The 12,949-nt window shown below is 42.2% G+C and overlaps 2 protein-coding genes across 5 annotated transcripts in view; one reads left to right on the top strand and one right to left on the bottom strand.

The window, feature by feature from the left end:
- ERP44 (endoplasmic reticulum protein 44) overlaps positions 1-5,143 on the bottom strand; it is a 49,446-nt gene extending 44,303 nt beyond the window's left edge. Inside the window, exon 1 of the mRNA XM_074576476.1 lies at positions 4,936-5,143. Coding sequence (XP_074432577.1) covers positions 4,936-4,992 — 57 coding nt within the window. The 5' untranslated portion in view covers positions 4,993-5,143. The remainder of the gene's footprint in view (positions 1-4,935) is intronic.
- A 37-nt stretch (positions 5,144-5,180) lies between these two features.
- INVS (inversin) overlaps positions 5,181-12,949 on the top strand; it is a 101,348-nt gene continuing 93,579 nt past the window's right edge. The window contains exons 1-3 of one of the 4 annotated variants that reach the window (XM_074576458.1): positions 5,225-5,274; positions 5,806-5,976; positions 12,191-12,360. In XM_074576458.1, the coding sequence (XP_074432559.1) occupies positions 12,255-12,360 (106 nt within the window). In that variant the 5' untranslated portion in view covers positions 5,225-5,274; positions 5,806-5,976; positions 12,191-12,254. Of the gene's footprint in view, positions 5,275-5,805; positions 5,977-6,486; positions 6,536-12,190; positions 12,361-12,949 lie in introns of those variants that run through there. The other 3 variants (XM_074576459.1, XM_074576461.1, XM_074576460.1) reach the window with 3 other exon arrangements.

The raw sequence follows: 12,949 nt of genomic DNA, 5'->3' as shown, positions 1-12,949 counted from the left end.
TAAATCAGGTTATATGAGCAGTTGGCTTTACTAACAATTTTGAAAAAGAAAATTACATATGTTTCCACCAATGGTTGGCATGCTTCTGATGAACAACGACATACTGGGGAGGAAAGAGGTGCAAAGGCAGAACTCTCAGAAGGAAATCTGATCTCACTTTGTTTCTAAAATGCACCTGCCTTCCTCTAGTTCTCAGGGGAGCTCTCTCCAATTTAGAGTTTTAGAAGAAAACGTTCCTTAGGCTCTGACATCAATACCATATATTGCTCCTGCTTACATTCCCAATGTTCCTATGTGCCTCCTCTAAATCACTAAGAACTCACTCTCAAACAAGGTGGGGGGGTAGGGAACCTATTGCTAATGCATCCAAAACTACTCCATTCTTGAAGTGCACATTACTTGAAAATATCTCTAGACTCTCTGGAAGACCTTTTGAAGAAGCTCTGGTGTAAAATTTACAGCATATTTGTATACTTGCTCTTCACACGAGAAAACTCCCTTCAAGCAAATAAAGTATATGGAAAGTGAGGCTTACAAAAGAGCCTGCAAGGCGAACAACTGGTCCGCCTGAATAGCAGACTTAAGGATTAAGTCTTTCAAAATAAATAGGTTTGATTAAAACACAGGGGATAACCTCTGCACATGTATAAGAATAATTGGTGGTAATTCTGCTTTTCCAAGAAAGCAGTATGAGGACCAGTCTCTTTAAGAAAGCTGTCCTGCAAAACAAAAAAACCAAAACAAAACCAAACCCAAAGCAGATTATGGAAGAGAACAGTAAGGATATCAAGTGAAAATGAAGGAGTGTATCACCACAGAGTTCTTCAGATGCCAGCAACAGGATCTCTGACGTCCTACTGTCAATAACGGATTTATACATTTTCCAGCATTGTCTGTGTCTTCTGTTTGAAGAATCAATTCAGCTTCTCCTCTCTTCCCGCCTGAGCACTCCAAGCAGGAAACGTGGCCATCATACGGCATAGCAAGAATGCAATTCTTCATAACAAGAGTCTAAGCTTTCCCTACTCCTCCCTGTCCCCCAGCCTAGAGAAAGGTCCTCAGTTCACTAGTATTTCACTCTTTAGAGGGCATGACAGATGATGGACAACTCAGAACCCCCATGCTACTCTTGCTGGGAGTCTCTTTCATTGTATAAGGCTCAGTGGCCTAAAATTTGCCTGTAACTACAATCTTTGACTAATCCTCAAATTCAGAATGTTACCTTTTGAGCATGATTTCCAACTATAAAATTTGTTTGTTAATACATACGCAGAGAGAAGCAAATGCACAGAAATATGCTTTATACATAAGATGTACAAAGAGTTCAACTTCTCTTTGGGCAACTTACTACAGCATTTAACATTAAGTTAAAAGACATAATTTTATTTCCTTTTACTATTTGGGTACTTGATGTCTTATTAACAAGACATGAAAGGCAGTGGCAGTCAAACAAGAAACAGAAACATTACCCTACAGTATGTTTTCCAATTAGAAGTTTAATAGGGAATTCAAAAATTCATTGACTAGTGCCTCTTCTAAGTTACTGCTCCTAACAGCTGCAGTTGCATTGTTATATGCATAGTATTTTGAAAGTGTCACTAAAAATATAAAAAATTAAAGTGTAAGACCAACTGTAACACTAAATATTATCTGTTAATGATAAACTGCGTCAACTTATAGGGAAGAGCACACATAGATAGTGGGGCTACTGACTCATAAATGGAACATACACCAGGCTTCCGTAATAACCCCAAGCAAACAGAAGATACTACTTATTAAAAAACTAGGTAAGCTTTAAGACTCAGAAAACACTCCAACATTTCACATTCTCAGAGTATGTGAGGACGAATAGGCTCTTCCAAAGGTGTTGTTCAATATATTAAGAAGCAGCTGTTCTCAGCTTGTCCATGACACCCTTCCAAACAAGCTACAAATAAAACGTGTAGTAGTGGTGTTTTGAAACTTAATAAACCTCCACAGATTGAAGTGCAAGAATTGGGAAATCCTTCTACAGTTGTTTGAGAGAAAGGGAGGGAAAAAAAAAAGAAAGAAGAAAAAAAGAAACCACAGAGTACTTCCCCCTTCATTTCCCTCACTATCAGTTGGTGGTTTCCTCTAGTCACATCTGTTCCTCAGGAACACTGTGCATGAGCCTCCTGGTCATGTACTGAGCAATATGACAAACGTCTTACACATGCAGAAGAGGCATATGCAATAGTGTCTTGTTCTAGAATTTTCTTTATAGGCAATGCATACACATCTGCAAGTAGAGGCAAACATACAGAATGATCGGTTAGAGTAAAGCCAAAGAACCACACCTTGCCTTAGAGGAGAACGTGATGAGCCACTGTCCCGTCAGCATTTATTCCACTGTCTTGGATTCATCTTAAAAATCTGTCCTACACAGTATTAAGCCATATACCAACACGGCAGAAACATCTTAATCTACAAGTACAAGGGGCCACACGACATTACTATGCATTTCTTATTTCAGTCTTGCAATCAGCTGTACACGGCATGTGCTTATCCAAAAGTCTGGAGATGTAAGTAATTTCTTTTAACTTCATTGCTATTACTAAGCAAGACCAGCTTAGTAAGCTGTTTTCACAGCTACATAACATTGTATTCTGTTCCGGGAATCACTGATGTAACACTAATAAGCTCACTTATCCATAAAATATGCCAACTGCCATGCTCAAAGAGGCTCTGCTAGATGGCATACCTTTTGGATGCAGAGCAGAATGTTCTCCCAAACCTTACCTACCAAGATCAGTTATGTTGTTGGTCTTAAGTATTCATGGCTGTTGGTATGAAGGAAAACAAAGTTACCAGAACTTTAAAGCCAATCTGGTACACCCTACCAGTTTCTCTGAACCCCATGATAAAACAGACACCGTACTTTGTACAAGAGTTTTTCAGCTATTTTAAAGAAAACAGAGCCCTCCCACTCCCAGTCTGCTAAGGACAACTTTTCCAAAACTCTTAACAAATCTACTGAATGGAATGATTCATTGGTTTGATCCAAGTATGTAACTAGGCACCTCAACACAGCGCCATGTCTGACATGATGATGAAGAATTACACAGATAACATTATATGTTTTATTTTTTTAAAAAACAACTCTGGCCTGTATTCTTCTTGAGCTTTTATGCATATGGGTCCTTTTAATCACATGATAAATTGGTTTAAGTGACCCATACACAAAGAAACAGCAACTAGAACACGGGGAAATTTCATATCTTAGCCATTTCCTATTTTGCAGTTGGCACACATAGCTCTAACGGATGCATATTAAATTTGCATTGATCAACTGTACCATGAAGAAAGAAAAATGCTTTCATTAACTCATGGCCACTTGTTCAAACTTGTATTTGCTCATTTAAACGACATTTTAAAACAGTACACACTCCTTGTTTTTGTTCATTGGAGTTTGTACTTAAAACAATGGTAAAAGCCAACCTAGCACATAGGCAACATTCTTGTTGTTTTAACACACAGATATGACTGGAAAATACTAGGTTCTTTACTTTAGTCTGTCATATACCGAGCTAACACACTGTAAATAGTCATCTATATATAAACATTTCAAATATATTTTTTCAGACCCTACCAATCACATATATTTACTAACTGTGCAGTAAGTTTATATTTTAACCAGAGCTTATCCAGGTAGAAGTGCACATTTCAAAGGAATAGCAAGTGCTTCTTCTGTTCAATAAGTATTTGTCCTCACATTTCTATTAATTAATTCTTTCATTAATAGCTATATTATTACATACTTCCCTTTGGATCCCCAAAGCTGTCTACCATTACCTCCAATTATTCCTTCATTTTCTGGCCAATTTTACTTTTCCAAATGTTTAAAACAGATAGATTAAACACATTAGTATCTTAAAACCAAATTGTATTAAACTTATTCACACAAGTCCCCTTTAGGTCTGCAAGTCACTTATGCTTCAAAAGGCCCAGAATCTGCCCTAATACAATTCTGAAAAAGTAAGAATCACTACATCAACCTGTTAAAAAAAAAAAAAAAATATATATATGACACAGACAGCTTATCTCCACAAAGCACACGCATCAGTGATTGAGTTTCTGTGTGTGCAAAGGCTGAAGGTGGTTCAAGTCATGCATGCAATGCCAGCCAAAAAAAAAAAAATATATAATAATGCTGTAGTCTGACAACTAAAGATAAATGTGGCGACGGTGCGAGGCAGCTTGGGAACTTTTCCTGGCTTCGGCCAGGGAGCTGGGACCGGGTCACCTGGCCACCGGCGAGCTCACAGAAAGTGGGCACAAGCAGCCCCGTCCTCGCCGGGGCCGGGGAACCCGCTCCCACCCGTTGGAGGGCGGCAGCACCGAAACGCGGGCGACAAGCGGGACACCGGAGAGGCACCATTGAGGCCGTTGACTCCCGGCAGCCCCTCCCGAGGGGGCCCAGGGCCCGCTCCCTCCCCCCGCTTTCCCTCTTCGGGAACCGAAGAGGAGAGGCACGACACGGGCCTTCTCCGCCGAGGAGCCGGGGCCGGGCCCCACCGCCCTCCAGGCCGATGCCCCGGGCCCGCGGCGGCTCCCGAGCGCCGAACCCAGGCCCGGCCCCGCCCCGCCGCCGGCCCGTTCCGGGTCCGCAGCCTATCAGCCTCGGCCACAACACCGGGCTCCGCCAACCGGGGACCGTTCCCGCTGCCGCCGCTCGCCTCCCTCCCCCGCCGAGCAGGTGCCGGCGGAGCGGCCCCCGGTGGGACGAGGGGCGGCGGGGCCGGGGCAGGGCACCCAGCCCTCCGACGCGGGGCGGGCGGGAGGAGGCTAGCAGCTAGGAGGGAAGAAGCCCCAAGGCCCGCCGGCCAGCTCAGGCCGGTGCTCCCGCCGCGGCGGAGCGAGCCGGGCCGGAGGAGCGGCGGGGAAGGGAAGGGCCGTAGGGAGCCGGTCGCTCACCAGGAGGAGCAGGAGGCAGCCAGCGTCAGGCAGGAGCGGGAAGATGGCGGGTCTCATGGTAGATCGGGCGCCCGGGAGGGGGAAGAAGGCGGGCGGCTCCCACTCTCCGCGGCGGCTCCTCACTTCCCCCCGTCGCCAGGAAACACCCGGGCAAGTTCCACCGCGGGGCCCCACGCTCCCCGCCTCTGCCGCCCCAACTTCCGGGTTCCCACGCCGCGCGGGGCACGCCGGGAAGCGTAGTTCCCGCCGCTGGGGCCATCCCAGCACGCACCGCGGCTGCCCGCGCCCTGGCCGCCGGCCCCGCCCGGCCCGTGAGGGGAGGAGGCGGGCGGGGTGGAGGTGAGTTACGGGGTGCAGCCGCCGCGCCGGGGAGGGGAAGGAAAGGGAAGGGAGGGAGGCGGCTGCCACCACCGCCCGGCCGAGGCAGGGTTAACCCTTTCCACCTGTCCCGTGGCACCGCAGCCCTCGATCGAACGCTGGAGCTCGTTGTGGGGCCCGCGGCCCCTCGCTCCCGGCTGTGTGTGTCCGTGGGGGTCCCTGTCAGCCCTCAGCTGAGGCGAGGGTCGGGTCGGCTCCGCGGGGGCCCGGCAGGTTGGGCAGCCCGGGCAAGTTGTCTTCCTTTGGTTTGGGGTGTCTGGGTCCCGTCTGGGCCCGTCAGCCGCCGGGAAGCAGGGAAACGGCGTCGGGTGGCGGGAAGGTGAGGGGTGTCCCAGGCGCGCTCCGCGTTTTCCTCGGAGTTGGGGAAGCAACTTTTCCGCTCGCAGCGCGGGGGAAGGGCAGCCCTGCCTGGGAGGGTGGGGAGATTTCATCTTGGTGGTAGGGTTGAAGTGGAACGTCATCATCCGTTTTTATTCCTTGACGCTTCGACAGATTGGTGCTTTTTTGCCACTTCCTGAGTTCTGCCGGGAAAGGAGAACACCTAAAATTCAGTGCTTCATCCTCTACCAGTAAAACTTTGGACCTTGCGGTCTGCTTTGAGACCTTGCAGAGTTGTCTCGAAACGATCATGGAAAACTGCACTTTGTGTTCTTCACGTTTCCAGTATGTACACAAGTCTGTGGAGTGAAACGGGGCATAATGCCATTTGAAAGAAAATGCTTTACATCAGCTTTTTGCAAGTCAAGCCCAATTTGGCTTCAAAGAAAGCCTGTCAGGCTCAGACTTGATGTGTGACCCTGCAAAAATCATTTGGCCTGTCAGTTTCATGAGCTGTAAACACCAATATATATATATATACAAATCATGTCTTTTTGTGTAGTCTGAAACTGGAACTTAGTTTTTATCAGTTCTGCTATGCCTTCTTTAAGAACCTATGCTCCTTAATCTACAGAATCAATACCTTATCTTCTGAATTCATTCACATTTTAAAAAATACTTCAATATTTTTTTATAGCAGCTCATTCTTCACTTGGAAACTCTATCAGTAAAATTTGTTAGAGTGATCTTGTTTAAATTTTAACAGCCTTGTGTTTTGCTGAATAGAAAAATGATGCAATGCTGATTATCTGTGTAAGGCAAAGTAGACTTACCAGAGTTTGGTGTGAAATTTCACGTGCCTTGAAGAGCTCTTGGTGTCCGTATGACTGTCCCTTCATTTCAGGTGACTCGACAAGGCTGATTGTTTTTCTACACGTTAGCTTAAAGAGGAAAAAGTGAATTGTTTACTTGATTCCAGTAATACAACGCCTATTACAGATAATGTTAATTATGTAACTTTTTGTAAGCAGAATCTTGTAGTTATTTCTTGATTTTTATTGTTGTTTTTCATCCCTTACAAATAAATGCCTGATTTGATGAACTGGTATTTGGAGAACTTTTTTGTTAAAGATCAAACCAGGACAATGAAGATCTTTATCAAACAAGTCTTCCTAATATCAGTTCATCTGTTTGTCATGTACATGAGAGACATATCCGAGAAAAGTTAATATATTCCTTTTATAGTTCCTCTTAATATTTCAGAATTTCTCTGATGCAGAATTAGCTCTTTCAATGGAGTTAAGATACTGTACTGAGAATTGCTTTAGAGATAATTGGTTGCTTCTCTCACCTGCATGATGACTGACATTTTGTGCAGATGTGGCTCGTTTTCATTTGGAAATTATTAACATCTTTCATTATTAATTTTCTGCTGTATGTAGTCAGTTTTATAGAATTGTTGATGTAATTGGGATGCTTCTGGTGCTTTACTAAGTTCTCCAGTATTCGCTGAATTTTACACTGCTGCCCCTGGATGTTTTGTATTAGAGTTTATTTGTTTGTGGAAGGGTAAAATGTAAAGAAAATGGAGGAAAATATGTCAGTGATAACTTTGGGGAATAAAACTAGTACCTTTAAATTCCCGCAACTGTAAAATTCCGATGGTGCATATAGGTCTGCCTAATAGTGTAGAGAGTCCTGATGTATCCTCTGTATCCAGAGGAAGCTTTTGAGGAAAAAGTGGAAGCAGGTTAAAGACAAGCTGTAGTCTTGTATGCCAAGTGCGTGTTAAACTCTGTAGCACATGATCCATCTCTGCAGCCTTTTTTTTTTTTCCCCTTCTCTTTCCTCTTGTCCAGATTGCAGTTGAGTATTGCAGTTTCCTTCATATAGCAGGTAAATTTATATAGCTGTAGAAATAACTGAGGAGAAAATAAGTAATGGTTAAGTAGGGGGAGGCACTGCAATGACTTGTAACTGATGCTTAGTTTCATGTTGTCCCTTTTGGTTTCTTCAGATTTGCTTCAGTCAGAAATGCCCCATCTGCTTTTATCCAATGTAATGTAGAGAAGATAGCAGAAAGCATAAATCATAATGCTAGGTTGGGAGGAAAAGTTTAGCTTTCAATGAAACATGTCAATTTTGTGTCCTAAAAAGTCAAAAAAGCAGTTTTGTTGGAGGAGGAGAGGTTACTTACGAAACAGAGAATAATGCAAGTATTTTGAAAGATGTGTATGTTCTTTATCCTCCTTAAAAGGAAACAACGATTATAGCTAGCATTGGGAATGTTTGAAGGGCTGTACCTTAAAATTAAAACAGTTGTGCTTTATGTCTTAAAGTCTGTTTGGGCTTATTTGGGCTTACATAAGCTCTGTCTACCTTGTGTTGTCATGTATGCATCTGCACTTTCTTAAGCACAAAGTCAAGTTGAGCTTTTCTGTAGTTGTGGTGTGTTACGGCACTGTTAGCCTGCCTTACATGGCTCTAAAAGTGGAAATGTTGTTAACCTCCTGTCACATTATACTCTTTGAACTTCTTTCTGTTCTCTGCTCCTTAGAAGTCCACAAAGCCATGAATCCATCAATGACACAGTTCTGATTATGGGAAAGATCAGCTACTTACGTGGTAAAACAAGCGTGTCAAAAAATGTTTGATGACTTTTCTGAAATGTAGAGAGGTTCACCAAACTCAATAAGAATGGAAGCATTCATGACTTCCAACATCATCATTATCATGTTATTCTGAGGTTCATGGAAGAAGAGGAGAGTGGTAGGATAGGATTATGTTGTTCCATAGGATTCAGATGACCAGAAATGTCTCCAGAATTCTTCATGAGAAATAATACTTTCATAAAGTTGTGTAAGGAGCTCATCCTCACACTTCTGCACCAGCTTTCTCAGCAGAGCGCACCAGTGCTGGTGTAGAAGCAAGTAACTGTTGCGCTGTAAAAACTGCTCGCTTCAGACAGGTACAAATGCCACACATGCTTGGTGTTGGCAAGTTGGTTGTTGGGTGAGTGACTAAGGTGATTTCTGAAGTAATTTTATAGGAGTCCCTGAAACAAAAGTTGAGTTTGGGGAAATTGCTTGCTTTAATAAAGTGTAGTGAGCCATTGCATATTTCTATAACGTACATCCTCTAAGGACTGATAAAGTTAAGCAATACCATACTTGCTCCTGGTTCTAAGGTGACTGACAGATGGCAGAGGGAGATCCATGAACACAAGCAAGGAAGAGGAATTATAGTATGTGTACTGAGGGAAATTAGCATCTTGTGCCTTTCTAGTCACAACGCTACTAGTTTTTGTTGGGTAGAAAGGTTGGAAGGTAAGGTGTTACATTTCTTAGGATATGATGAACCCGCTTTCATGGCTCATGAAAACTCAACCGAACAGACTTCAGGAAAGGAGAGTTCGGTGATACTGTTAGCTGTTGAAAGAAGCAGCATAGCATGCACTCAGCTCTCTGAGGATAACATGGAGAAGCATCAATTTAGACACTAGTGTGTTAAAAGCTTTGTCTGCAGTTATCGCTTGGTATACTTTAGACAATGTCCAAGTTGTACCTCTGTGTTTTCATATAGAGTGGATGCAGTGTATTGATGTGTTGTTGAGTAGGTTTGCACAACCACCTGGTTTTGTATTTGTGCTTATTCCAGAGATGTGGTATTAACTGACACCATGATTATGCAGATGCTCTTTCAGTAACTGATTTGAATTGCCATGAAGCTTCCTGTATTAATTTTCTTACCAGCTCTCCAAATGAAGTTTGGAGCTTGTGAAGAAGAGTCTACAAGTATATTACAGTATTAAGTTGTATTTGATTTTTTTGTTTGTTTGCCGTTAAAGGCCTTTACCTTTATTATTTCATGCTTAGTATCTGCTGCAGAAATACATAAAGTGAATGTTTTTCTGGTATTTTAATAACAGTTTCCCCCAAAGTTGATATGTATCTATCTGCAATTATCTAAATAACAACAGATGCTGTGTAGCAGTTTATGAAATTTATAGAACAAATAAACCAAGGTGGCTGAAAATAACACTTGAAGCAAAATAGCTTCCTCTTGCTGTTTTCCAAGTGTACTATGCTGTAAACGTGGGACATGAAAAAAGGAGTGTATTTAAATTAACATGGAACGAAAGATGAGGTGAAAAATTCCTAGAATTCAATAGACAGCCTCAGTGATACCTTCTTTATTTTTTTTTCTGGTGTGTACGATTATCGTTTGCTCACTTCAGTTTGTTTTCCATTCTAAATGTGAAGTGGTAAGAATTGAAAGTAGAAGTTCAAGTAGTTGATGCTTTTGGAGAAAATCAACAAGCTTTTAAGTGTGCAGGCCCTTCTTCATTTCCAAAATAGTGTGTGGACCTGAGCTGATCATTATCAAGATCTTAAGGCTGTGGTAGTTCAGCAAAGGTAGCAGTTCTGTTTCAGAAGAGGCTAGGAAGGCAACTGTGTGTGGTAGACATGATTTAGGAAAGAAATAGAGAAAAAAGAAGAGAATGCTGTTATACCATTGCATAAATCCATGTTTTGCCCACATATTGAATAACTAGTGTTTCTTTCCATCTCAAAAGGATTAGAACAGAACTGTGAAAAGGTCCAAAAAAGGGCAGTTAAAACAGTCATCCACACAGAATAGCTGCTGGCTGTGTAACAGCTAAGCAAGCTATGACTCTCTTAGCTAGAGGAAGACATGATTGGGGAGGATATGTTAGAAATCTGTAGACTAATTACTGATGGATAAGAATTGTTCATTTACTGTCCCTTCCAGGACAAGGATTAAGGGCCCTCAGATGGCGAGAGGCAGGACAAGACAGGTGAAAACAAGCGATTTGTCCATACAGTGTTTGGTTGTGGCATGGAACTCCTTGCCAGTGGATGTTGTGGATGCTATAAGTTTACATAATCTTAAGAGGAGACTGGACATGTTTATAGTAGAGAAATTAATTGAAAAAAATACCTACAATTTGCAGAGCACTAAATACATAGAAACCAAGTCCAGTTCAGGAAGTGACTGAACTAGAAATAATTGTATGTTGGGAGAGTATTTGGAAGAGGGGGATAAAATCATGTTCATATATAGAGTCATAGAATAGTTTGGGTTGGAAGGGACCTTTAAAGGTCAATTAGTATGACCCCCCAGGGACACCTTCAACTAGATCAGGTTGCTCAGAGCCCCATCCAGCTTAATCTTGAATGTTTCCAGGGATGGGACATCTACCACCCCTCTGGACGACCTGTGCCAGTGTCTCACTACTCTCATCGTAAAAAACTTCCTCCTTATATTTAGTCTGAATCTTCCCTCTTTTAGTTTAAAGCCATTACCCCTTGTCCTATCGCAACAGGCCCTGCTAAAAAGTTTGTCCCTGTCTTTTTTATAAGCCCCCTTTGAGTACTGAAAGTCTATAATAAGGTCTCCTTGGCACCTTCTCTTCTCCAGGCTGAACAACCCCAGCTCTCTCAGCCTGTCCTCACAGGAGAGGTGCTCCAGCCCTCTGATCATTTTTGTGGCCCTCTGCTGGACCTGCTGCAACAGGTCCATGTCTTTCCTGTACTGAGGGCTCCAGAGCTGGATGCGGTACTCCAGGTGGGGTCTCACCAGAGCAGAGCAGAGCAGAGGGGCGCAGTCACCTCCCTTGACCTGCTGGCCACACTTCTTTTGATGCAGCCCAGGGTACGGTTGGCTTTCTGGGCTATGAGTGCACATTGCCAGGTCATGACCAGCTTTTCATCTACCAGTACCCCCAAGTCCTTCTTGTCAGGGCTGGTCTCAATCTCTTCATCCTTCAGCCTGTATTGATACCAGGGTTTGCCCCAGCCCAGGTGCAGGACCCTGCACTTGGCCTTGTTGAACCTCGTGAGGTTCACATGGGCCCACTTCTCAAGCTTGTCCAGGTCCCTCTGGATGGCATCCTGTCTGTCAGGCATTTCAGTTATTATCTTTTATATATATATATATATATATATATATATAAAAAAATCCAGAGTTCTGGTCTAATTCAGTTGGGTTTTCTTGCACACACACTTCTGTTAAGGTTTGAAGAATGCTTATGCTCTAGAAAGCTGATCTGATTATTTCAGTTATGCCAGTTGGTCAAACAAAAGGTGCTACTTCAATTTATAAACCTTGTCCTGCATATGTCCATAGACCATCACGGTAAAATACCACCAGATATCCAGCACTAGAGAAATATATCAAGTTGATACTTGATAACAGACTTTATTGGTTACTGAATTGAAGCATGCATGTCAATACTCTGAAGAACATCCTGTTGGATTTGTAAACACTATCCTATTTGCAGACTTTTGCAAAGCTTATTTACTGAAATTTCTGTTGAGGGCAACAAAACTATGATATATATGTGTATATATCTCCTTAACATAGGCCTTTTCTGCTTGAATCTTGGCTAGAGGTAGATTTAATCCATGAAATAAGAAATGTGTTTGTTCTTTTCTGTTTTTAACAGAACAGTTTATTCTCTTTAGCATTGTTTGAGTAATTTCAATGACTCATAAAGTTCATTGTATTTTTTTTTTGTTTTTTTTTTTTTTTCTAGAATTGAATTCCTACAAAAAATGTTGGTGCTGCAGATCTGACCTATGGTAATACCTTGAAAGAGTATGAATATTTCAGCAAACAGCCTCTTCAGTGGTTCCTCGTTAGCATCTGAAGTGCATGCTGCTGCTGTTAATGGAGATAAGAGTACCCTCCAAAAGCTAATAGCAGGTAAATGTTTTCATTGTAGATTCATTTTGATTACTTCAGAACTGAAGTTTTTTTGTTTTGATTTACTGCTCTGATCTTTGAGATATGTTTTAATTTCTTGATTATATATATTTTTATAATAAATGTAGTCCTGAAAATGGGATTGATTTTTCTTGCTTTTTATTATCTCTTGCCTTTGATTGGTACTTCTGTGGGAAGTAAAATAGAAAATTGATGTGTGTTACGACCAGAAGAGTTATTCAGGACCCCCGTTCAAAGAATTTGAAATTCTGGAAAGGTACTGTTTGTCCCTAAGTCCTTATTTTTGGAATCATTGCTTTTGTGGGAAATTTCATAAACTTGTTTTTACAGATCATTTATTATATTAATAAAGGCTTGTCAAAGTGTAGTGGTGTAGCCAGCTCTATTTGTTACTTTGATTCTAATTCACTAACAATGTTTCTCAAGACAAATTATATGTAAGAGAAAGTCTGGTCCTCTTGAAGCTGAAGTTAAAAAAAAAATCCAACCACTAAAAAGCCCAGGATTTCGCCTTCCCTATCTGTTCAAGAACTGTATGGCATTCCAGGTTAGTAGTTTTCAAAAGCAC

The sequence above is a fragment of the Larus michahellis genome, chromosome 2 (assembly GCF_964199755.1).
Source record: "Larus michahellis chromosome 2, bLarMic1.1, whole genome shotgun sequence".
NCBI classification, from domain to species: Eukaryota; Metazoa; Chordata; class Aves; order Charadriiformes; family Laridae; genus Larus; species Larus michahellis.
The sequence above is the reverse complement of the archived record's forward strand: the minus strand, read 5'-3'. Positions and strand labels throughout refer to the sequence as shown.